The 26342-nt window shown below is 44.9% G+C and overlaps 3 protein-coding genes across 3 annotated transcripts in view; 2 read left to right on the top strand and 1 right to left on the bottom strand.

The window, feature by feature from the left end:
- Positions 1 to 13381, top strand: part of LOC115117088 (serine/threonine-protein kinase TAO3-like) — an 82686-nt gene extending 69305 nt beyond the window's left edge. The window contains exon 19 of the mRNA XM_065026820.1: positions 11962 to 13381. Coding sequence (XP_064882892.1) covers positions 11962 to 12123 — 162 coding nt within the window. The 3' untranslated portion in view covers positions 12124 to 13381. The remainder of the gene's footprint in view (positions 1 to 11961) is intronic.
- Positions 12483 to 17723, bottom strand: pebp1 (phosphatidylethanolamine binding protein 1). Its single transcript, XM_029645543.2, has 4 exons — positions 17515 to 17723; positions 15938 to 16047; positions 14248 to 14348; positions 12483 to 14062 (listed from the first exon to the last, which is right to left on the bottom strand). The coding sequence occupies exons 1-4, from the start codon at positions 17647 to 17649 to the stop codon at positions 13845 to 13847; spliced, it is 564 nt and encodes a 187-aa protein (XP_029501403.1). The 5' UTR covers positions 17650 to 17723; the 3' UTR covers positions 12483 to 13844.
- Positions 17724 to 18167: 444 nt separating this feature from the next.
- On the top strand, positions 18168 to 24608 carry LOC115117085 (V-set and immunoglobulin domain-containing protein 10-like). Its single transcript, XM_029645542.2, has 9 exons — positions 18168 to 18494; positions 18677 to 18988; positions 19468 to 19773; positions 20069 to 20217; positions 20388 to 20538; positions 22661 to 22945; positions 23202 to 23315; positions 23671 to 23829; positions 24240 to 24608. The coding sequence occupies exons 1-9, from the start codon at positions 18446 to 18448 to the stop codon at positions 24317 to 24319; spliced, it is 1605 nt and encodes a 534-aa protein (XP_029501402.1). The 5' UTR covers positions 18168 to 18445; the 3' UTR covers positions 24320 to 24608.
- Positions 24609 to 26342: the final 1734 nt, after the last annotated feature.

Raw genomic sequence — 26342 nt, 5'->3', positions numbered from 1 at the left:
AGCGCTGTGCAGAGCCCACCTTGAACAAAAGGTACAGAGAGAGAGAGAGACAGACAGAGCGCTGTGCAGAGCCCACCTTGAACAAAAGGTACAGAGAGAGAGAGAGACAGAGAGAGAGCTGCGCAGAGCCCACCTTGAACAAAAGGTACAGAGAGAGAGAGAGAGAGAGACAGACAGAGCGCTGTGCAGAGCCCACCTTGAACAAAAGGTACAGAGAGAGAGAGAGAGAGACAGACAGAGCGCTGTGCAGAGCCCACCTTGAACAAAAGGTACAGAGAGAGAGAGAGAGACAGAGCGCTGTGCAGAGCCCACCTTGAACAAAAGGTACAGAGAGAGAGAGAGACAGAGAGCTGTGCAGAGCCCACCTTGAACAAAAGGTACAGAGAGAGAGAGACAGAGAGAGAGCTGCGCAGAGCCCACCTTGAACAAAAGGTACAGAGACAGAGAGAGAGAGAGCGCTGTGCAGAGCCCACCTTGAACAAAAGGTACAGAGAGAGAGAGAGAGAGAGACAGAGCGCTGTGCAGAGCCCACCTTGAACAAAAGGTACAGAGAGAGAGAGAGACAGACAGAGCAGAGCCCACCTTGAACAAAAGGTACAGAGAGAGAGAGAGCTGAACAAAAGCAGAGCCCACCTTGAACAAAAGGTACAGAGAGAGAGAGAGACAGAGCCCAGAGCCTTGAACAAAAGGTACAGAGAGAGAGCTGTGCAGAGCCCACCTTGAACAAAAGGTACAGAGAGAGAGAGAGACAGACAGAGCGCTGTGCAGAGCCCACCTTGAACAAAAGGTACAGAGAGAGAGAGAGAGAGAGAGAGAGCGCTGTGCAGAGCCCACCTTGAACAAAAGGTACAGAGAGAGAGAGACAGAGAGAGCGCTGTGCAGAGCCCACCTTGAACAAAAGGTACAGAGAGAGAGAGCCCACCTTGAGAGACAGAGAGAGCGCTGTGCAGAGCCCACCTTGAACAAAAGGTACAGAGAGAGAGAGCAGCGCAGAGCCCACCTTGAACAAAAGGTACAGAGAGAGAGAGAGAGAGAGAGCGCTGTGCAGAGCCCACCTTGAACAAAAGGTACAGAGAGAGAGAGAGAGCCCAGACAGACAGAGCGCTGTGCAGAGCCCACCTTGAACAAAAGGTACAGAGAGAGAGAGAGACAGAGAGAGAGAGAGAGCTGTGCAGAGCCCACCTTGAACAAAAGGTACAGAGAGAGAGAGAGAGACAGACAGAGAGCTGTGCAGAGCCCACCTTGAACAAAAGGTACAGAGAGAGAGAGAGACAGAGAGAGCTGAGAGCCCACCTTGAACAAAAGGTACAGAGAGAGAGAGAGAGAGAGCTGTGCAGAGCCCACCTTGAACAAAAGGTACAGAGAGAGAGAGAGACAGACAGAGCGCTGTGCAGAGCCCACCTTGAACAAAAGGTACAGAGAGAGAGAGAGACAGAGAGAGCGCTGTGCAGAGCCCACCTTGAACAAAAGGTACAGAGAGAGAGAGAGAGACAGAGAGAGCGCTGTGCAGAGCCCACCTTGAACAAAAGGTACAGAGAGAGAAAGAGACAGACAGAGTGCTGTGCAGAGCCCACCTTGAACAAAAGGTACAGAGAGAGAGAGAGAGAGAGACAGACAGAGCGCTGTGCAGAGCCCACCTTGAACAAAAGGTACAGAGAGAGAGAGAGAGAGACAGAGAGCGCTGTGCAGAGCCCACCTTGAACAAAAGGTACAGCGAGAGAGAGAGACAGACAGAGCGCTGTGCAGAGCCCACCTTGAACAAAAGGTACAGAGAGAGAGAGCTGCGCAGAGCCCACCTTGAACAAAAGGTACAGAGAGAGAGAGAGAGACAGACAGAGCGCTGTGCAGAGCCCACCTTGAACAAAAGGTACAGAGAGAGAGAGCTGTGCAGAGCCCACCTTGAACAAAAGGTACAGAGAGAGAGAGAGCTGCGCAGAGCCCAACCTTGAACAAAAGGTACAGAGAGAGAGAGACAGACAGAGCGCTGTGCAGTGCCCACCTTGAACAAAAGGTACAGAGAGAGAGAGCTGTGCAGAGCCCACCTTGAACAAAGGGTACAGAGAGAGAGAGCAGCGCAGAGCCCACCTTGAACAAAAGGTACAGTGAGAGAGAGAGCTGCGCACAGCCCACCTTGAACAAAAGGTACAGAGAGAGAGATAGACAGAGCGCTGTGCAGAGCCCACCTTGAACAAAAGGTACAGAGAGAGAGAGAGAGACAGAGAGAGCGCTGTGCAGAGCCCACCTTGAACAAAAGGTACAGAGAGAGAGAGAGAGACAGAGAGAGCGCTGTGCAGAGCCCACCTTGAACAAAAGGTACAGAGAGAGAGAGAGAGACAGAGAGAGCGCTGTGCAGAGCCCACCTTGAACAAAAGGTACAGAGAGAGAGAGAGAGACAGAGAGAGCGCTGTGCAGAGCCCACCTTGAACAAAAGGTACAGAGAGAGAGAGAGAGAGACAGAGAGAGCGCTGTGCAGAGCCCACCTTGAACAAAAGGTACAGAGAGAGAGCAGCGCAGAGCCCACCTTGAACAAAAGGTACAGAGAGAGAGAGAGAGACAGACAGAGCGCTGTGCAGAGCCCACCTTGAACAAAAGGTACAGAGAGAGAGAGAGAGAGAGCTGCGCAGAGCCCACCTTGAACAAAAGGTACAGAGAGAGAGAGCTGTGCAGACCCCAGAGCCTTGAACAAAGGTACAGAGAGAGAGAGCAGCGCAGAGCCCACCTTGAACAAAAGGTACAGTGAGAGAGAGAGCTGCGCAGAGCCCACCTTGAACAAAAGGTACAGAGAGAGAGAGAGACAGAGAGAGCACTGTGCAGAGCCCACCTTGAACAAAAGGTACAGAGAGAGAGAGAGAGACAGAGAGAGCGCTGTGCAGAGCCCACCTTGAACAAAAGGTACAGAGAGAGAGAGACAGAGAGAGCGCTGTGCAGAGCCCACCTTGAACAAAAGGTACAGAGAGAGAGAGACAGAGAGAGCGCTGTGCAGAGCCCACCTTGAACAAAAGGTACAGAGAGAGAGCAGCGCAGAGCCCACCTTGAACAAAAGGTACAGAGAGAGAGAGAGACAGAGAGAGAGCTGCGCAGAGCCCACCTTGAACAAAAGGTACAGAGAGAGAGAGACAGACAGAGTGCTGTGCAGAGCCCACCTTGAACAAAAGGTACAGAGAGAGAGAGAGAGACAGAGAGAGCGCTGTGCAGAGCCCACCTTGAACAAAAGGTACAGAGAGAGCGCTGTGCAGAGCCCACCTTGAACAAAAGGTACAGAGAGAGAGAGAGAGACAGACAGAGCGCTGTGCAGAGCCCACCTTGAACAAAAGGTACAGAGAGAGAGAGAGCTGCGCAGAGCCCAACCTTGAACAAAAGGTACAGAGAGAGAGAGCAGCGCAGAGCCCACCTTGAACAAAAGGTACAGAGAGAGAGCTGCGCAGAGCCCACCTTGAACAAAAGGTACAGAGAGAGAGAGACAGACAGAACGCTGTGCAGAGCCCACCTTGAACAAAAGGTACAGAGAGAGAGAGAGACAGAGAGAGCGCTGTGCAGAGCCCACCTTGAACAAAAGGTACAGAGAGAGAGACAGAGAGAGCGCTGTGCAGAGCCCACCTTGAACAAAAGGTACAGAGAGAGAGAGAGAGACAGAGAGAGCGCTGTGCAGAGCCCACCTTGAACAAAAGGTACAGAGAGAGAGAGAGAGAGAGACAGAGAGAGCGCTGTGCAGAGCCCACCTTGAACAAAAGGTACAGAGAGAGAGAGCAGCGCAGAGCCCACCTTGAACAAAAGGTACAGAGAGAGAGAGAGAGACAGAGAGAGCGCTGTGCAGAGCCCACCTTGAACAAAAGGTACAGAGAGAGAGAGAGAGAGAGACAGACAGAGCGCTGTGCAGAGCCCACCTTGAACAAAAGGTACAGAGAGAGAGAGAGACAGAGAGAGAGCTGCGCAGAGCCCACCTTGAACAAAAGGTAAAAGGTACGAGAGAGAGAGAGAGACAGACAGAGAGCTGTGCAGAGCCCACCTTGAACAAAAGGTACAGAGAGAGAGAGAGACAGAGCGCTGTGCAGAGCCCACCTTGAACAAAAGGTACAGAGAGAGAGAGAGAGCGCTGTGCAGAGCCCACCTTGAACAAAAGGTACAGAGAGAGAGAGAGACAGACAGTGCTGTGCAGAGCCCACCTTGAACAAAAGGTACAGAGAGAGAGAGAGAGACAGACAGAGAGCTGTGCAGAGCGCACCTTGAAAAAAAGGTACAGAGAGAGAGAGAGAGAGAGACAGAGCGCTGTGCAGAGCCCACCTTGAACAAAAGGTACAGAGAGAGAGAGAGAGACAGAGAGCGCTGTGCAGAGCCCACCTTGAACAAAAGGTACAGAGAGAGAAAGAGACAGACAGAGTGCTGTGCAGAGCCCACCTTGAACAAAAGGTACAGAGAGAGAGAGAGAGACAGAGACAGAGCGCTGTGCAGAGCCCACCTTGAACAAAAGGTACAGAGAGAGAGAGAGAGAGACAGAGAGCGCTGTGCAGAGCCCACCTTGAACAAAAGGTACAGCGAGAGAGAGAGACAGACAGAGCGCTGTGCAGAGCCCACCTTGAACAAAAGGTACAGAGAGAGAGAGCTGCGCAGAGCCCACCTTGAACAAAAGGTACAGAGAGAGAGAGAGAGACAGACAGAGCGCTGTGCAGAGCCCACCTTGAACAAAAGGTACAGAGAGAGAGAGCTGTGCAGAGCCCACCTTGAACAAAAGGTACAGAGAGAGAGAGAGCTGCGCAGAGCCCAACCTTGAACAAAAGGTACAGAGAGAGAGAGACAGACAGAGCGCTGTGCAGTGCCCACCTTGAACAAAAGGTACAGAGAGAGAGAGCTGTGCAGAGCCCACCTTGAACAAAGGGTACAGAGAGAGAGAGCAGCGCAGAGCCCACCTTGAACAAAAGGTACAGTGAGAGAGAGAGCTGCGCACAGCCCACCTTGAACAAAAGGTACAGAGAGAGAGATAGACAGAGCGCTGTGCAGAGCCCACCTTGAACAAAAGGTACAGAGAGAGAGAGAGAGAGAGAGACAGAGAGAGCGCTGTGCAGAGCCCACCTTGAACAAAAGGTACAGAGAGAGAGAGAGAGAGACAGAGAGAGCGCTGTGCAGAGCCCACCTTGAACAAAAGGTACAGAGAGAGAGTGAGAGACAGAGAGAGCGCTGTGCAGAGCCCACCTTGAACAAAAGGTACAGAGAGAGAGAGAGAGACAGAGAGAGCGCTGTGCAGAGCCCACCTTGAACAAAAGGTACAGAGAGAGAGAGAGAGAGACAGAGAGAGCGCTGTGCAGAGCCCACCTTGAACAAAAGGTACAGAGAGAGAGCAGCGCAGAGCCCACCTTGAACAAAAGGTACAGAGAGAGAGAGAGAGACAGACAGAGCGCTGTGCAGAGCCCACCTTGAACAAAAGGTACAGAGAGAGAGAGAGACAGAGAGAGAGCTGCGCAGAGCCCACCTTGAACAAAAGGTACAGAGAGAGAGAGCTGTGCAGACCCCACCTTGAACAAAGGGTACAGAGAGAGAGAGCAGCGCAGAGCCCACCTTGAACAAAAGGTACAGTGAGAGAGAGAGCTGCGCAGAGCCCACCTTGAACAAAAGGTACAGAGAGAGAGAGAGACAGAGAGAGCACTGTGCAGAGCCCACCTTGAACAAAAGGTACAGAGAGAGAGAGAGAGACAGAGAGAGCGCTGTGCAGAGCCCACCTTGAACAAAAGGTACAGAGAGAGAGAGACAGAGAGAGCGCTGTGCAGAGCCCACCTTGAACAAAAGGTACAGAGAGAGAGAGACAGAGAGAGCGCTGTGCAGAGCCCACCTTGAACAAAAGGTACAGAGAGAGAGAGAGAGAGACAGAGAGAGCGCTGTGCAGAGCCCACCTTGAACAAAAGGTACAGAGAGAGAGCAGCGCAGAGCCCACCTTGAACAAAAGGTACAGAGAGAGAGAGACAGAGAGAGAGCTGCGCAGAGCCCACCTTGAACAAAAGGTACAGAGAGAGAGAGAGACAGACAGAGTGCTGTGCAGAGCCCACCTTGAACAAAAGGTACAGAGAGAGAGAGAGAGACAGAGAGAGCGCTGTGCAGAGCCCACCTTGAACAAAAGGTACAGAGAGAGCGCTGTGCAGAACCCACCTTGAACAAAAGGTACAGAGAGAGAGAGAGAGACAGACAGAGCGCTGTGCAGAGCCCACCTTGAACAAAAGGTACAGAGAGAGAGAGAGACAGAGAGAGAGCTGCGCAGAGCCCACCTTGAACAAAAGGTACAGAGAGAGAGAGAGAGAGACAGACAGAGAGCTGTGCAGAGCCCACCTTGAACAAAAGGTACAGAGAGAGAGAGAGACAGAGTGCTGTGCAGAGCCCACCTTGAACAAAAGGTACAGAGAGAGAGAGAGAGCGCTGTGCAGAGCCCACCTTGAACAAAAGGTACAGAGAGAGAGAGAGACAGACAGAGTGCTGTGCAGAGCCCACCTTGAACAAAAGGTACAGAGAGAGAAAGAGAGACAGAGAGAGCGCTGTGCAGAGCCCACCTTGAACAAAAGGTACAGAGAGCGCTGTGCAGAGCCCACCTTGAACAAAAGGTACAGAGAGAGAGAGAGACAGAGAGAGAGCTGCGCAGAGCCCACCGTGAACAAAAGGTACAGAGAGAGAGACAGACAGAGAGCTGTGCAGAGCCCACCTTGAACAAAAGGTACAGAGAGAGAGAGACAGAGCGCTGTGCAGAGCCCACCTTGAACAAAAGGTACAGAGAGAGAGAGAGAGCGCTGTGCAGAGCCCACCTTGAACAAAAGGTACAGAGAGAGAGAGAGACAGAGAGCTGTGCAGAGCCCACCTTGAACAAAAGGTACAGAGAGAGAGAGAGAGACAGAGCGCTGTGCAGAGCCCACCTTGAACAAAAGGTACAGAGAGAGAGAGAGAGCGCTGTGCAGAGCCCACCTTGAACAAAAGGTACAGAGAGAGAGAGAGAGACAGACAGAGTGCTGTGCAGAGCCCACCTTGAACAAAAGGTACAGAGAGAGAGAGAGAGACAGAGAGAGAGCTGCGCAGAGCCCACCTTGAACAAAAGGTACAGAGAGAGAGAGAGAGACAGACAGAGCGCTGTGCAGATCCCACCTTGAACAAAAGGTACAGAGAGAGAGAGAGAGAGAGAGAGAGACAGAACGCTGTGCAGAGCCCACCTTGAACAAAAGGTACAGAGAGAGAGAGAGAGAGAGAGACAGAGCGCTGTGCAGAGCCCACCTTGATCAAAAGGTACAGAGAGAGAGAGCTGTGCAGAGCCCACCTTGAACAAAGGGTACAGAGAGAGAGAGCAGCGCAGAGCCCACCTTGAACAAAAGGTACAGTGAGAGAGAGAGCTGCGCAGAGCCCACCTTGAACAAAAGGTACAGAGAGAGACAGACAGAGCGCTATGCAGAGCCCACCTTGAACAAAAGGTACAGAGAGAGAGAGAGAGAGAGACAGAGAGAGCGCTGTGCAGAGCCCACCTTGAACAAAAGGTACAGAGAGAGAGAGAGAGACAGAGAGAGCGCTGTGCAGAGCCCACCTTGAACAAAAGGTACAGAGAGAGAGAGAGAGAGAGAGACAGACAGAGCGCTGTGCAGAGCCCACATTGAACAAAAGGTACAGAGAGAGAGAGAGAGAGAGAGACAGACAGAGCGCTGTGCAGAGCCCACCTTGAACAAAAGGTACAGAGAGAGAGAGAGAGACAGAGCGCTGTGCAGAGCCCACCTTGAACAAAAGGTACAGAGAGAGAGAGAGAGAGCGCTGTGCAGAGCCCACCTTGAACAAAAGGTACAGAGAGAGAGAGAGACAGAGAGAGAGCTGTGCAGAGCCCACCTTGAACAAAAGGTACAGAGAGAGAGAGAGAGACAGACAGAGCGCTGTGCAGAGCCCACCTTGAACAAAAGGTACAGAGAGAGAGAGAGAGAGAGACAGACAGAGCGCTGTGCAGAGCCCACCTTGAACAAAAGGTACAGAGAGAGAGAGAGAGACAGACAGAGCGCTGTGCAGAGCCCACCTTGAACAAAAGGTACAGAGAGAGAGAGAGAGACAGACAGAGCGCTGTGCAGAGCCCACCTTGAACAAAAGGTACAGAGAGAGAGAGAGACAGAGTGCTGCGCAGAGCCCACCTTGAACAAAAGGTACAGAGAGAGAGAGAGAGAGACAGACAGAGCGCTGTGCAGAGCCCACCTTGAACAAAAGGTACAGAGAGAGAGACAGAGAGAGCTGCGCAGAGCCCACCTTGAACAAAAGGTACAGAGAGAGAGAGAGACAGAGAGAGAGCTGCGCAGAGCCCACCTCGAACAAAAGGTACAGAGAGAGAGAGAGAGACAGAGCGCTGTGCAGAGCCCACCTTGAACAAAAGGTACAGAGAGAGAGAGAGAGCGCTGTGCAGAGCCCACCTTGAACAAAAGGTACAGAGAGAGAGAGAGAGACAGAGAGAGCGCTGTGCAGAGCCCACCTTGAACAAAAGGTACAGAGAGAGAGAGAGACAGACAGAGTGCTGTGCAGAGCCCACCTTGAACAAAAGGTACAGAGAGAGAGAGAGAGAGACTGAGAGAGCGCTGTGCAGAGCCCACCTTGAACAAAAGGTACAGAGAGAGAGAGAGAGACAGAGAGCGCTGTGCAGAGCCCACCTTGAACAAAAGGTACAGCGAGAGAGAGAGACAGACAGAGCGCTGTGCAGAGCCCACCTTGAACAAAAGGTACAGAGAGAGAGACAGAGAGAGCTGCGCAGAGCCCACCTTGAACAAAAGGTACAGAGAGAGACAGACAGAGAGCTGTGCAGAGCCCACCTTGAACAAAAGGTACAGAGAGAGACAGAGAGACAGAGAGAGCGCTGCGCAGAGCCCACCTTGAACAAAAGGTACAGAGAGAGAGAGAGACAGAGAGAGAGCTGCGCAGAGCCCACCTCGAACAAAAGGTACAGAGAGAGAGACGGAGAGAGAGCTGCGCAGAGCCCACCTTGAACAAAAGGTACAGAGAGAGAGAGAGAGCTGCGCAGAGCCCACCTTGAACAAAAGGTACAGAGAGAGAGAGCTGTGCAGAGCCCACCTTGAACAAAAGGTACAGAGAGAGAGAGCAGCGCAGAGCCCACCTTGAACAAAAGGTACACACACAGAGAGAGCTGCGCAGAGCCCACCTCGAACAAAAGGTACAGAGAGAGAGAGCTGTGCAGAGCCCACCTTGAACAAAAGATAGAGGGGGAGGCGTCACAGAGACAGACTGTTAGATCCACAGAGCCTACCTAGTAGAGAGGGGAGAGTCAGACAGAGAGCTGTGCAGAGCTCACCTTGAACAAAAGGTACAGAGAGAGAGACAGACAGAGCGCTGTGCAGAGCCCACAGAGACACAGACTGTTAGAAACACAGACGTACACACGCAGAGCCCACCTTCATAAAAGATGTCAAAAAAAGGTATGGGGGAGGGCGGAGTTAACGCAGACAGACACTGATGTACGTGCGCACACGCATGCAGACAGACAGACTTTACACACATTTGACTCACCACTGATTTATAACCCAGGGCCATGAAACTGGTCATGCACACAGCTTTTGTTGTAAAATCCCATGATGTTACCGTTGATGTGTTATTCTTACAACATACAATATTTTAATCATAAGCAGTGTTCAGGAAATGTATAATTGATTCTTGATAATATGTCATATGGAGATTCTCAACAATAAGGCGTTACTTACTCAGCGACGCTGCCTCTACTTCCCTGTTGTATTCATCAAGTCATACACTCCATTCTGTGTCATACAATCTGGAGTCACAACACCTTTTCCTTCAGCTCCGCTCCCCACTCACTACTCTCTGCTGTTGACCATTTCCAACAGTGGATGCTGATGGCATACAATCAATTCACCATAGGCCACTTTATCAGTCATAATACTAGCTTTTTTGGGGGACTAGAATACAAAGTTTTTCCATTGCAATGATGTCATTGCTCCTGGACAACAAAGGAACATGCCGCCCTGATCCAGTTTCAGTTGCCCAGGCAGCAGTTGACAGTAGTATCTTTACAATGTTATGCAACCAGTGGTGCTGTGGTGCCATCTGTTGACCATCTGTCTCCCTGCAATCTGTCTGAAATAGATTGCATCATCGAAACCAGTATCAGGGTTGTATTAATCAGGGAACGTAACAGAATTAAAAAAAATATGTTCTCCATTGGAAAACTAAAATGAGCATTTCTTATTGGACCAGTTCAGGTAGACAGACCCTTCCTGTTTCAATAAGTGTTCTTCCATTTTGTGCCTAATGAACACACCCCAGGCTCATGTGCTTCATTTCATATGAAAGAGAAGTGCAAACTGCAGATATCGATCCACTGTCTGGACTATTACGTGACTCAGGGGCTAGATGGAATCTGTTGCTGAAGGCTTTATGGAATTAAATCATGAATCAATACAAACCGAACACTGAAAATGAATTAAAGTTGCGGACGTCTATAATGGGTTGATAAGCTTCACTGTTAATGTCTGGTCCTAAATCATGACTAGTGCAGGTGTATGTATGTCTGTACAAGTGCAGGTGTATTTCTGTCTGTACTAGTGCAGGTGTATTTCTGTCTGTACTAGTGCAGGTGTATTTATGTCTGTACTAGTGCAGGTGTATTTATGTCTACTAGTGCAGGTGTATTTATGTCTGTATTAGTGAAGGTGTATTTCTGTCTGTACTAGTGCAGGTGTATTTATGTCTGTACTAGTGCAGGTGTATTTATGTCTGTACTAGTGCAGGTGTATTTATGTCTGCAATTAGTGCAGGTGTATTTATGTCTGTACTAGTGCAGGTGTATTTATGTCTACTAGTGCAGGTGTATTTATGTCTGTATTAGTGAAGGTGTATTTCTGTCTGTACTAGTGCAGGTGTATTTCTGTCTGTATTAGTGCAGGTGTATTTATGTCTACTAGTGCAGGTGTATTTCTGTCTGTACTAGTGCAGGTGTATTTATGTCTGCAATTAGTGCAGGTGTATTTATGTCTGTACTAGTGCAGGTGTATTTCTGTCTACAAGTGCAGGTGTATTTCTGTCTGTACAAGTGCAGGTGTATTTCTGTCTGTACTAGTGCAGGTGTATTTATGTCTGTACAAGTGCAGGTGTATTTATGTCTGTACTAGTGCAGGTGTTTATTTCAATTAGTCTGTATTTATGTCTACTAGTGCAGGTGTATTTATGTCTGTACTAGTGCAGGTGTATTTCTGTCTGTACTAGTGCAGGTGTCTGTACTTTGTATGTCTGTACTAGTGCAGGTGTATTTATGTCTGTACTAGTGCAGGTGTATTTCTGTCTGTACTAGTGCAGGTGTATTTATGTCTGTACTAGTGCAGGTGTATTTCTGTCTGTACTAGTGCAGGTGTATTTATGTCTGTACTAGTGCAGGTGTATTTATGTCTGTATTAGTGCAGGTGTATTTATGTCTACTAGTGCAGGTGTATTTATGTCTGCAATTAGTGCAGGTGTATTTATGTCTGTACTAGTGCAGGTGTATTTCTGTCTGTACTAGTGCAGGTGTATTTATGTCTGCAATTAGTGCAGGTGTATTTATGTCTGTACTAGTGCAGGTGTATTTCTGTCTGTACTAGTGCAGGTGTATTTATGTCTGTACTAGTGCAGGTGTATTTCTGTCTGTACTAGTGCAGGTGTATTTATGTCTACAAGTGCAGGTGTATTTCTGTCTGTACAAGTGCAGGTGTATTTCTGTCTACAAGTGCAGGTGTATTTCTGTCTGTACTAGTGCAGCTGTATTTATGTCTGTACTTTGCTGACTATGGAGTGGTTATATAGATTCATGTTGAATTTCAAATCAATCCCCTAGACTAGCTTGAGCAAAAACCTGAACGAGCAGCTGTTGCAGGTCAAACTCAGCAGTACTCATTCATACCTTACATTCAGTATGTTGTGATTCCAAATACTCTTGCTTCTGATAGTTTAATGAACTAAGTTGTTGTTTTGTAGATTGAAGAGGAGCTGGCTTCCCTTCAGAAGGAGCGTACAGAGAGGATCAAGCACCTACTGGAGCGCCAGTCAAGAGAGATTGACATGTTCGACATGGAGAGTCTCCGTCTGGGCTTTGGTAACCTGGGGGCCCTGGACCCCTCCAAGGATGACTACAGATGACCAGCCCTGGTAACCTGGACCCCCCCAAGGATGACTAGACCAGCCCTGGTAACCTGGGCCCCCAAGGATGACTACAGATGACCAGTCCTGGTAACCCTGGACCCCCAAGGATGACTAGACCAGCGCTGGTAATCTCCTCGTGGCCTCTGTCTCTCGATCTTCATCCTCTGGTCTGACCCTCCTCATCCCGCTGACCTGGTCTGGTTTGACCAGTTGGGGTCTTTAGTCACTGATTCTCACACACACACACACCAGCCCAGTGCTAGTCTAATGCCAACGGGGCCCCCGATCTCGTGGTACTTTAAAAAAAAAATTTTTAACTAGCAAGTCAGTAAATTTGTCACAAGATGACAAAAAAATGCTAGACAACTTCCTAGGCTTTATTTCTTTTAAAGAATAACAATACAATGTCAGTGTTCCTGTTTCTTGTGCAGTGATGGCACTTGTAGTGTGACTAAGCAGAAACCAGAGGGAGAATAAGACAGAACGAGCACAACGATAAGTGAATAATGTGGTGTTGCTCAATGATCACACATTAGAGGTTAATAATTGGTTAAAACTGTGCAAAACTTCAAGCCCAAAAACAAACTGATCCTTCAACTCTTTTTTTAGATTTATATTCATCAGGACATTTTTATGTAAAAATTTTAAGCAATTTCATATGTTGAGAACATGTTTTAAGTCATAATGTACATATTGGTACGTGAATCAGTTTGATTATAAACTTGACTTGGGAGGGACACTGAGGAGAGAGACTTGCAATGCACCCTGGTACTCCACTGATTTTCTGCACTGGCATGTAAATGTGAATATTACGTCTGGAATTGCACACTATTCCCTATGTAGTGCAGTACTTATAGGGCAATAGGGGTGTGATTAGAGACGGCGCCCATGTGAATCCCTACTCCCAGGTAGCACAAAGGGCTTTGTCGCAGGGGGAGGGACATGTATTTTGTGTATAGGACAATTTATGTAGAGCTTTTACTTATTTTCGTATTTTAATTGTTATTCAAATGTTTCTTTTTTTAATGGATGATTACTCCTCCTTCAGTAAGTCGACTCGATCGCTCAATGTGTTTCTTGAAATTCATCATTTTTTTTTTGCTTTAAAAGCTGCAAAGTATTTTCTTATCAACCAGATCAGTAAATAAATGCTTTATCTTTGCATGCACTTTCATTTTGTTTTCCAGGATTAAGAGAAAGCATGAATCTGTCAGAGCTTTTAATTATATTTGTAAATAAAGTGCTCATCACACAACTTCTGTCTAATCTGTCATTGGATTTTTAACTGAAATCCATGTTTTGCTGTATACAGGTAGTCATGGATTTGAATTTGCTGATGCTCCCTATTCATATGGTGACATCTTGGCCACATTCAAGGTCCACCACTGAATGGTTTATGCAGGGCCAGGTTGTGTTAAAGGAGCACTCCACCACATTTTCATTATCTTGAGTGTCTACAAAAATAACTGATGCAACCATAGAGTAACTCATTCAAACAGTGTTGGAGAACGGTCAGCGACTAAAGATTGTAAACCAAACAAGATTAACTATTTTGTTTTATCATGGGGATAGAGAGATTACTTTAATGAGTCAGCATGAACAACTCTAGGGCATTGCTCATGTAATACAATTGTAAAATAAATCAGTGTGGCAAAAAAAAAAGGCATTGTGGTTCCTGCAGTTATCTACATAATGTTCATTTCTGAATACTCCTTTGTTTATTTTCCAGCCAGTTGCTCATAGAGTTTAGGGACATAATTATCCCATTCTGCCTGATAGCAGGTTCCAGCCACGGGAACTCCCAGTCCGTATTTCTGGCGGAATTCTTGGATCTTGAACTTGCCGCGGTTGTCTCCACAGCAGTTGGTGAGGACGGGCTCCGTACAGGAGAGGTTTCCTGACTGCTCATAGACCAGCCACACATACCTGTGGAGACCTGGGGGACACACACAGAGACAGGACAAAGATGTCACGTGGTCAATGAGAGAGGAAGTGCAACGGCTATGTGAAGCAATGCACCACATGTCCAATAATACACGTGTGTAGAAAATGTGTCGCATTCAAGTTTCAGAAATTCCTAGAGGAATAGAAGTTGCTCCAATCATCATTGGATAAGGTTACCAGTGCCTTTTGGAGGGCCAGACCCAACGTAGTCGGACATGACACATCCACTGGATACATCGTTTCCCTTCATGTTCACCACCAGAAAGTGATGCCACTCCCTTCAAAAGAATACATTAGTTAGGAGAAAAAAATATGGTTATCCAACATCCAAGAAAACATTTAAGAAATAAGATTGTGTTATCGATAATCTGTTGGCTTCATAAATCATCAGGGGGTGAAAAGGTCAGGCAACGTTTTGCATAATCGATCCAAGAGCCAATAAAAAGGGAGTTGCTGAGCGATATGGCCCCAAAAAATAATCTTGATAAATTCACATTTATGGGCGATTCATATCATTTGTTTTCTCAAAATAAGCTTTTATTGTACAATTAAAAAGGTCAAGCCTCCACGCCAAAAGACCCACTAATTTTATCAAAATAGTTAAACCTACTTTTTCCCCCCAATAATCACTGCTCTGGTTGTCAAGTCTACGAAAATGCAATTTACCAGAACAATGCATAATGCACATTCACTCTTAAATGACTGACTTCTTATAGCAGGCGTTATCGAAAATTAACCCAGGTCTCAAACAATGTCAAGCAAAAGCCCACGTGCTAGTGAGTAGCCAGCTAACATTTACATTTCAAGTTCAGCCAACTTGGATCCATCTGCTAATAACAAGGTAGAACAGTTGAAGTGTTAACAACACACCCTTCTGTCCATGTTTGAACAGCATGCTAGCTTGTCCACTATTTTCCCCAGATGTTGATATTAAGTGACCTACCTAATTTCTCAGAATGAGAAACCAAAGCCCAATGCTAGTCTAATGCCAACGGGCCCCTAATCTCGTTTTTCTTTCTTTCTTTAACTAGGCAAGTCAGTAAATTTGTCACAAGATGACAAATGCTAGACAACTTCCTAGGCTTTCTTTCTTTTAAAGAATAACAATACAATGTCAGTGTTCCTGTTTCTTGTGCAGTGATGGCACTTGTAGTGTGACTAAGCAGAAACCAGAGGGAGAATAAGACAGAACGAGCACAACGATAAGTGAATAATGTGGTGTTGCTCAATGATCACACATTAGAGGCTAACAATTGGTTAAAACTGTGCAAAAACTAAGCCCAACAAACTGATCCTTCTCATCTTCTTGGTGCTGCTTTCAGTTCCTTCAACTTTTTTTTTTTTTGAATTATATTCATCAGGACATTTGTGTAAAATTTGAGCAAATGTTGGTATTAAGTGACCTACCTAACTTCTCAGAATGAGAACAAGATACCAACTCCTTAGATAATTGTGTTTAATGCTTACTGCACATGTATACAACAGTCGTGATGTTTCAGTAGTCTGCTCTGCACATCATTTTAGGAGTTGAGACGTGAAAAAAGGGTATCATGAGAAAGGTTAACTTCTCTTTTATATGTGTTGTTGTCCATGTGACCCATTCTGTTGGACCCAACCTCAAACGCAAATAGCAAGTTGAAACCACTTGTCAGAGACGAAGAAGTGATCTCTCAGCTTTGTTGTTGTAAGTGTGTGTGAGTGAGAGAAAAATAGGAAGGTGCACACAGCACAGAAGAAGCAAAGGGGTTAGACCCCCCCCCAAAAAAAAGACAAAAACACAATAATAAGTGTGATTCTGGAGAAGCATGCATTTAGAATATTGTGCTAAAACTAATTTGATATATCGCCCAGGCCAACGGCAGCCCACCCAAATTTGGGGTCTTTCCTGCTGGGTGCGTCGGGGTCGGTCATGGCCAGGGTGTACAGCTTTGTAGAGTCACACCCCTCCCACCCTATAGAGGTGGGACGGCTCTGCACCTGTGAAGAAACAAACCAAGGGGAATGTAGTTGGTCTCAATAAATACAAGCCCATCCCATTTTGGTATCACAATACAAGCATTCCACTACACTCGCATTAACATCTGGTAATCATGTGTATTTGACCAATAAAAATGGTTACTATCACAAATACAAATCACATTTAATATAGTTGGTATAACAAACAATAAGCAACCAATCAGTTTAATGTATTAAGGATATTAGATTGAACTGTGGATAATTGTTCATTTGAGTTAGGCCCAAAATCCTGCACTAAGAGTGCTGATTAACATAGTCAGTGCCCAAGCCTCTTCTCTGCAGTGCAGACAGTCAGTGTCTGGTCAGACCACCTCTTATGCAGTCTAAGAAAGACTGGAACATTATTGCACACTGACAGTTTTGTGCATTGTGTCACATTTTTGCTAATAAACCTGGTCATGCAAATTCTAGCTAGCTAGCAATCAATATGGCTATTCTGCTACCAATCAATAACATTTTTTAAAATTAGTAGTTGATACATTACATGAAATAAGCTATCTATTGAGCATAATCGTGAGCACGTGCTGTTAACCCTACAACTCTGAATTATATTCGAGACACTAGCTAGTTTGCAAGCTAACTCCATAGAACAATGAGATATATTACCGGATGTAAGAATGTGAAGCATCCGCTTGGCGTTTCCGCTCACTACCAAATATGTAGTGAGAGGAAGCACACTGGCCGGAGAAGATGGAACGATATGGATTTTGAAAGACATTCTGCACATTTTTCGCACCAATTAAACATTTGTTCTCAATACAGTTCTGTTCCCAACTATAATATGTTGTGGACTAAGTTGTAGACTTTACCCTTTCCAAAAAATGTGTGTATATATCGCGTATAGGAGTGCAAATGCGAATTCAGTTATTGCACAGGCGCACCTCAGGCGGCGCAGATACAGGCTAGAACGCGCCAATAGGATCTCATTAGCTCGTGTTTGGCTCAGCCCACTATGACTCGTTTGGTCCCATTGGAAACGACAGGCATGGTCTATCTTGGTTTAGTTATTTAAAAAAAGATTCGCTAAATCGTTAGTTATTATGTCAAAGATGAACGCCGATGCAACGGCGAGTAACTCATTCGAACAGTGTACACCACAGTGTTGGAGAAAGGTCAGCGACTAAATAATATAAACCAAACACGATTAGCGGTTTTGTTTGACTGATCATTGGGATAGAGAGTACTTTTTAATGGAGTCGGCATGAACAAATCTAGGGCATTGCTCACATTACACAATTGTCAAATAAACGAGTGTGGCACAAAAAGGGCGTTGCAGTTTCTGCAGTTATCACAGCTACACAATGTTCATTTCTGAATACTCATTTACTTTGTTCATTTACTTGTTTTGCCCACTTTGACTCGTTTGGAAAATACAGGCATGGTCCATCTTGGTTTAGTTCTAAAATACTCGTTCGTCTTTGACAGTACCTGTGTTGGCGTGAGCACTTTGCCCAACTCGTCGATTTCAAGAGAGCCATACTTGACATGGAGGGTCTGTGCAGGCTTCTCATCCACCTCTGTTAGGGCAAGATTCCCTGTCCACTGGCTTAAATCTACCGGCATTTTGACTGATTCCAGAGAGCTGCAAACAGGAGCTGCTTTGACTTATTCTGCACAAAAACACAAGGGGGCAGGCACAGGCAGGGCCCGGAGTCCTGACTATGCATTGCGTTTAGGCCAATCGCAGTACGTCTAGCTCTGCAGTTAGCACTTGTGATTGGCCTAAGGTTCTATCAATCCCTCACTTTACTGCCCAATGACGCGAATTTATCTTTCTAGAATGTTCTTTTTATGACCAAGGTCCACTCCTACTCGAATTGTCACGTTTTGCTGATAAAGCTACATTGTGTATTTAAGATTTAAAAACATATATATATATATATATTACCTACATTTCAGACACTTTTGTGTTAGTTTTCCCTGAGTTAGATTTCACTCTAGAGAAAGAGATAATAGGCTGTCTGTCACCTTCTCAGTGAACTTGGGAAACCGGCCTCGTCCATCAGCGCGGTGACAGCGGTATCAACTGTCAATAAACTAGAAATCTCCTGCTGCACCTTTAAGAAGGTAAGTGTTGGGTGTGGTTTGAAGTTTCCGGATAAACGCGCGTGAGTAAACAGCCAGGTAGCCAAATGGCTGAAAAATTATAGCATGTGGCAGTTCCATGGAGAAGAAAAATATTGAATTATCGTGGCTCATAATTCCTATATCAGTTACTCTAACCAGTGTTATGTAAACTAGGTGTAGAGGTGTGTTGTGTCACCGCATGAACAACAGGTAGTCAGACAGAGGTTGGCAACCAAAGCATTTGTCTAACTATAAATCAGAGTATATATGCTATACAGTAGGAGGAATAACTATGAATGGCTTCGCAGTTGCAATTTTTCTTCAGGTCATGCATCAGACCGGTGAGTGTCCACTTGTGACATGTTTATGAAACATAATCCATTGTTTTTAGCCTATACAGTGAAATTAGTTATATATTAGGTCTGACGTTTTGATCTATATAGGCCTACTGTTCACTTTTATAAGCAATTGGTTGAATCGCGTCTCTTGTCTTAAATTATCGTGCTCATTGTTTTTATGAAAGTTGCAGCAAATGGGCGCTCGGATGAAACTACTGTAGCTGGAACACTGGGAGAGAATATTATACTTCCGTGTTGGAACACTGCGACCAATGTGACCCCCTCATTCACGCGATGGATGACGAATGGCCAGTTTACCATTGAACGCAATCATTCCATTATAATTCCAATATCCCCAAGTGAAGGGCACCTGACCATACTGTACAATCAAAGCTTGTACATCAACAGAATTAATCTATCAGATGAGGGGACCTATCTCTGTGATTCTTTACCCCATAACAACAAAACTCAAACAAGTCTCACATTGCAAATAGTCAGTAAGTATCTGTGTTCTATCATAACAATGTGTGTTGATGTCCTTCATATAATGACTTGCAGATACTGTACTTGTATCTTGGTCAATTGCCCTGGCAGTTGCCCTACAAATTATTTTGAACAATTATTGCCTTGAAACTGGTTATTCCGGATGATTTGGTGCTGGGGCTGGTTTCATAGCACATGCTGTAGTAGGCTGTGTGTTTTGTAGGCATTTGAACAATCATGATCAGAGGGGTACTGCAGTGTTACCTTGACCATTATGTAGTATATGATGGATGTATGGAATGGGACTGTATAATTTTTTACAAACGTTGTGTATGTTTATGGAATCAGTCCACATTGCTCAATAATGAAAGATGGGTGCCTTGGGTTGTAACAAGGCTTGATTGTTGTATACTGTGAGGACGGTTTTCAAGTGGAAAATGTCTGCCTTCTTCGGCAACACTATAGTAAAGTATCTCATGTTTACTTCTTGCAGGTGGTCCTGACAATAGCATCATAGACATCCAGCCAGCCACGCCTCTTTCCAACGGAACCCTCTTTGTTGTCAGGGGTTCCACGGTGTCATTCAACTGCTCCAGCTTGTCCTACCCCTCCCAGAGCCTGTCCTGGGGGTTTCAGGGTGTGGAGTCCAGTAATGACTCTCTGGCGGTGGGCAGTGGGTCATGGCTGGACTTCAGGATAGAGGATGTTCAGCCCACAGCTCAGGGGAACTACAGCTGCAGAGCCCAGAACTCAATCTCCCAGAAGGCTGCTGGCTCTAGCTCAGAGCTGCTTGTATACTGTAGGTGACTATAAGGGAAACAGACTTAATGGTCTCTGATAGTGGTTGCTCAGGAATTAGTGACAATTTGAATATCTGTATATATATATATATATATATATCGCTCTGGATAAGAGCGTCTGCTAAATGACTTAAATGTAAATGTAATATATCCTAAGCTCCTAATAGATACCTATCAGATACAGTGGCCAGTGGTGCTTGTTCAAATGACTTGTGTACCTATCTTATTGTTGTGTAATAACCCAAATACCTCATCAATTCTATACTGTAAAGAGCATCCATCTTTCTCCTTTAGATTCCCCAGAGAGGCACCCAGAGTGTCTGTGGAACACAGGGAAGGATCTGTCCCATGTCCAATTCAGCTGTAGCTGGTTTGGAGGCTACCCCTCTCCCACGTTATTCTGGGGGGAGAAGCATCAGAAGTCAGGGAGCCATGGGAAGCAGGTGTTTGTTTTGTGGGGGTTAAAACATTATTTAATTGGATACATGCTTTTAAAATATATATGTATGTATGTATGTGTGTGTGTGTGTGTGTGTGTGTGTGTGTGTGTGTGTGTGTGTGTGTGTGTGTGTGTGTGTGTTATCCTCAATTTTTTACTTTGTGGTTCTTTTAGGTGGCTGGACAACTGATGGAGTCGGAGGAGACAGATATTCTAGTGGTGAATCTGAACAGGTCGTTGTTGTTCGATGGGCAGATGCTGAAGTGTAGTGGGCATCACCCTACGATAAGTCCAGGAGAGGATAAGTTCTGCTCCTTCACCCTGGGTAAGTGAGAGATGACTGCAAACATAGTGAATGGAACACTTCCCTATATAGTGCACTACTTCTGAACAGGACCCATAGGTAAATAAGTGTACTATATAGGCAATAGGGTGCCATTTGGGATGCACACCCCAGCCAACATCTGATATGCCTTTTGTTTGCATTCAGCTTTATGGTTTCTATATTGCAACTGTACATAGATGCCCTGAAATGTGTCAATATCAGTTCTGCATTCAATTGTACAACTGACTAGGTATCCCCCTTTCCTTTCTGTTGTACAACTGACTAGGTATCCCCCTTTCCTTTCTGTTGTACAACTGACTAGGTATCCCCCTTTCCTTTCTGTTGTACAACTGACTAGGTATCCCCCTCTCCTTTCTGTTGTACAACTGACTAGGTATCCCCCTTTCCTTTCTGTTGTACAACTGACTAGGTATCCCCCTCTCCTTTCTGTTGTACAACTGACTAGGTATCCCCCTTTCCTTTCTGTTGTACAACTGACTAGGTATCCCCCTTTCCTTTCTGTTGTACAACTGACTAGTTATCCCCCTTTCCTTTCTGTTGTACAACTGACTAGGTATCCCCCTTTCTGTTGTATAACTGACTAGGTATCCCCCTTTCCTTTCTGTTGTACAACTGACTAGGTATCCCCCTTTCCTTTCTGTTGTACAACTGACTAGGTATCCCCCTTTCCTTTCTGTTGTACAACTGACTAGGTATCCCCCTTTCCTTTCTGTTGTACAACTGACTAGGTATTCCCCTTTCCTTTCTGTTGTACAACTGACTAGGTATCCCCCTTTAATTTCAGTTGTACAACTGACTAGGTATCCCCCTTTCCTTTCTGTTGTACAACTGACTAGGTATCCCCCTTTCTGTTGTACAACTGACTAGGTATCCCCCTTTCTGTTGTACAACTGACTAGGTATCCCCCTTTCCTTTCTGTTGTACAACTGACAAGGTATCCCCCTTTCTGTTGTACAACTGACTAGGTATCCCCCTTTCTGTTGTACAACTGACTAGGTATCCCCCTTTCCTTTCTGTTGTACAACTGACTAGGTATCCCCCTTTCTGTTGTACAACTGACTAGGTATCCCCCTTTCTGTTGTATAACTGACTAGGTATCCCCCTTTCTGTTGTATAACTGACTAGGTATCCCCCTTTCTGTTGTATAACTGACTAGGTATCCCCCTTTCCTTTCTGTTGTATAACTGACTAGGTATCCCCCTTTCTGTTGTATAACTGACTAGGTATCCCCCTTTCTGTTGTATAACTGACTAGGTATCCCCCTTTCTGTTGTATAACTGACTAGGTATCCCCATTTCTGTTGTATAACTGACTAGGTATCCCCCTTTCCTTTCTGTTGTATAACTGACTAGGTATCCCCCTTTCTGTTGTACAACTGACTAGGTATCCCCCTTTCTGTTGTACAACTGACTAGGTATCCCCCTTTCTGTTGTACAACTGATTAGGTATCCCCCTTTCTGTTGTACAACTGACTAGGTATCCCCCTTTCTGTTGTACAACTGACTAGGTATCCCCCTTTCTGTTGTACAACTGATTAGGTATCCCCCTTTCTGTTGTACAACTGACTAGGTATCCCCCTTTCTGTTGTACAACTGACTAGGTATCCCCTTTCAGTTCAGGGTGCTTTATTGGGACACCCTACCATTGGCCAATTTATTGATACGATGATGTTGGGTAATTACTAAAAGAGACATCTCGTCTGTCTCTTATTTACTTTCAGCTTTTAACCAACTGAATGGTTTCCACAACTGTACAAAGCTCATAGAATATTAGTAATGTGTGAAACACCCAGTGGCTGTGGCACACCTGGTCTGATTCCAAAAGAAACCTGCAAAGGAGGGAGCTGTCTTTGTGATTCCAGAAAGGCGAGATATTTTGAAGTAATTTATCAGCGTTTCTGAGCACCAGGCAAGATGACTCAAACAATGAGGAAGAACAAAAATAATGTGTTACCTACACCTCTTACCAGGCTATACTTTTCCCATGTCACACCCAACGCAGTTTGTGTGATTGTGTGCATACCTGTATAGAAGGATATCTAGCTAGATGTGTATCTATCACTAACCCAGTCTAAACCCCTGTCTCCCTCCTCGTCCCCTAGAGTCCCCCTATCCTGAAGGGGAACCACTAGTCACAGCGGTAGAAGGAACCAACGTGACATTAACGTGTACAGAGTCCAACTCCCTGCCTCCAGCCCTCACCAGATGGCAGAGGACAGCCCAGCAGGAGGACGTAGTCTCCAGCCCTAAGTACGTCCTGTCAGAGCAGGGCCCCACCTTCACCCTCACTATAGTCAACATCACCAAGCAGGACGAGGGCTTCTACTTCTGCAGGAGCGAGAACCCACTGATGGTCCGCGAGTTGGAGATCTATTTAACAGTTAAAGGTTAGTTCAGAGAGGTGTGTGTTTACAGATTGGATATCTCTGCAGACTCCATCTGGTCCTTGTGATAATCTATGTTGGTGATCTTACAGGTGCAGAAAGGTAGCAAGGCAACACCTTCCCTGGAATGTCGCTAAACCTGTTGCCTCTCCCTGTTAGCTTCTAACAAGACTCTTTAGATTATTGTACATTCATTTCTCTTTAGTGACTTAACTTTTTTTTTTACTTAATCATGTCTAATGTTGTTTTGTTTCCACAGCCACCTCTCAATACACTGGAGCAATCATAGGGATATTCCTAGCTATTTTGATAGTAGGATCTGGCATTGTTATTGCTAAAACAATATACTCCAACCGTGACCGAATATGCCTGGGTAAGATCTTTTTCCCAAGCATTATAATGTCCCTTTGGTTGATAGGGCTTAAACTTTGTAACTGCCCGTGCCATATCAGATTATCTGCCTTTGTTATTTTCAGGGGTGCAATTTTCACTGGGGACATAACTAAAAAGAATAGTTATGTTCCCCCCCCCTAAAACCAAAGTTGTACCCCTGGTTATTTTTGTATAATTTCATGAAAGGGAATGGATAATATGACCCCCATCACCTAAGATAATATAAAATATACTTTGATGATAACTGACTTGTGAAGTTACCGAATTGCTAAAAGATGTATGCAAATACTAACAACCTACTTTGAAATCTAAATATACGTTTTTTTTTATTACAGGTAATGGATTTGAGCAAATGGGGGAGAGAGGAGATGTGTTGAGCCTGGTAGAGGCAGATGAAGAGGAGGTGTTTCATGAAGCTATACCCAGACTGCCACCTCTGCCTCTGACCAACGGACACAATACTACACTTGTAGAGATACACACAATACCATCCAGTAAGGAATGATTTTCTGCTTCCAAGTTGTAGGGGGGGGGGGATTTCCCACTTGGGTATTGGCTGTATATTAGTTGTTTTCAAAATGTGTAGTTGATATTAAATGTGACACTATTAATAATGTTGCAATGTTGTATTTGCACATGTTTCCGTAATACACAGTGGATAGAACTGTAACTGGGCGGCAGGTAGCCTAGCGGTTAAGAGCGCTGGGTTCGAATCCCAGAGCCGACTAGATGAAAAATCTGTCTGTGCCCTTGAGCAAGGAACTTAACCCTAATTGCTCGTAAAAGTCGCTCTGGACAAGAATCTGCTAAATTACTCAAATATAACGGTTCTGTTGCTGTTTTGTATTGATCTTATACTGTAGATGCAACTATAACCCAAATCTGTAACCAATCTCTTTTTCAGTTGACCACGAAGATGCAGAAAATCTTGAACATCCATTACAGCTAGAAGATAGAGATATCGATGAACTTGTCACTTTTTAGGTGTTGTAAGACTTTAAGAAAACTATTTTGTTGTGTGTGTAATGATTGGTGGTTGGTTTGTACAGTATGTAGATACAGTATATAGGTTTGCTTTTTACCACCCATTTGACCTTTGTTTTGTTTTAGCTTCAGGCTTATTAGGTGATACTTAACATGGTTATTTCAATTAATTGTTGCCATTTGCCTCATTGAAATGACATATTTGACAATAATGTAACATTTTGTATTTCTCAAACACAAAATTAAAACTGTTTTTTTTTAAATATATAAAAAAAAAGGCAGGGATGTAGTTCTCTCTCTTGTTTTTATATACAAGTTGGAATGCGTAGGCTTATCAGGGCCTAGTTTAAAAAAAACTGGATTTCGATAGGATTAAATCCATAGAAATAGAACGGAATATTTTTTTAATTGCAACATGTTTAATGGAAAGGCAGCTATAGAAGAAATGTTCTAGATTGACAACTTTTGTATTCGTTCGACGGGAGTATTTTTTTTATCAAACTTTAACACGACAAATGATGGAAGCTGTATTTTTTTTTCGAATAAATGATGATTGACGATTCATTTTTTTGAAGATACGCGGGGCACGTGACGTCATCACGTAACTATAAAACTCTACTCCACATTTGTTTAAATGTATTTATATTTAACCTTTATTTAACTAGGCAAGTCATTTAAGAACAAATTCTTATTTGCATTGAGGGCCTACCCATGCCAAACCAATTGGGCCAATTGTGCGCCGCCCTATCACGGCCGGATGTAAATACAGCCTGGATGTAACTAAATGTTTACTGTTTGCAAAATCTTTTTTTCTATAAAACATTTTCTTTACAGGAACAAGATTGTCCTGACTTTAAAGAACGCCTTGCTTTTCTGGTTGGCTGGCAAGTTTCACTATCCGATTACTTCAGATGTACATGAGCGCAGACCGTGGCGATGCGTTGGCACTCGTCCCAGAAATATATGATTCAGTTATTATTGCGTTGTGGCTTTCGCGGGCAACATGAAACAGATAGGTAGGTGGGAGGACATACAGGCTGTCGCCAATTTATTAATGCGTAATTTACCTAAGTGGGTAATGGAAACACTTCAGCCACTACAATTTGTATTCCACACTAGTTTTTTGTGAAAACATGTTTGGGGTGTGAGTGACGTCACTACGGTTTGGTTGACACAAGAGGCTTTCACGCACCCTAGCAGGCAATTGTCGCATTTATTTGCTATGGGAACATTCTAAATGTCGACAACAACAAAAATCACTGGATAAGTAATGGCAACATAGCAAGTGATTTGAATGGGGACAGTTGTTCTATTCATTATATTTCTGTGCATTTAATCCTATCCGATATCCGAAATCCAGATAGATAACTTTAAAAATGGTTCACTGTAGATCAAATAAATCAGGGACAAATCAATTTTACGTAATAGAAAACAAGAGTACATGTGCTAAGGTAGCCAATCAGGAAATCTGTACTGTACAGGAAATAGATGAATTCTTCTCCTTTTACTAAAAAACACGCAATAAAACAACAATTGGGCTATTTTGCATCATTTAGCGATCTAAAGACATGGGCGCTCTGTTTTCCTCTTATTGACTGGAAGGCATTGTTAGATAACCAGGAAGTCAGTTAAGAACACATTCTTATTTACAATGACGGGCTACCAGAAGGCACAAGGCCTCTTGCGGGGACGGGGGCTGAGATTAAACATATAGGACAAAACACACATCACGACAAGAGAGACACCACAACACTACATAAAGATAGACCTAAAACAACAACATAGCATGGTAGATATTGGAGCTGAGATCCGCCCACCCTCAATCCCAGTTCGCCTGATCTATGAGACACGGGGTAGTGTGGGTGGTCGCCTGTGGTGTAAAGTACTTCTGTAAAAGTACTACTTAAGTCGTTTTTGGGGGTATCTGTACTTTACTTGACTATTTCTATTTTTGATAACTATTACTTCTACATTCCTAATGAAAATAATGTACTTTTTATTCCATACATTTTCCCTGACACCC

Source organism: Oncorhynchus nerka, linkage group LG13 (assembly GCF_034236695.1).
Source record: "Oncorhynchus nerka isolate Pitt River linkage group LG13, Oner_Uvic_2.0, whole genome shotgun sequence".
Lineage (NCBI taxonomy): Eukaryota > Metazoa > Chordata > Actinopteri > Salmoniformes > Salmonidae > Oncorhynchus > Oncorhynchus nerka.
The sequence above is the reverse complement of the archived record's forward strand: the minus strand, read 5'-3'. Positions and strand labels throughout refer to the sequence as shown.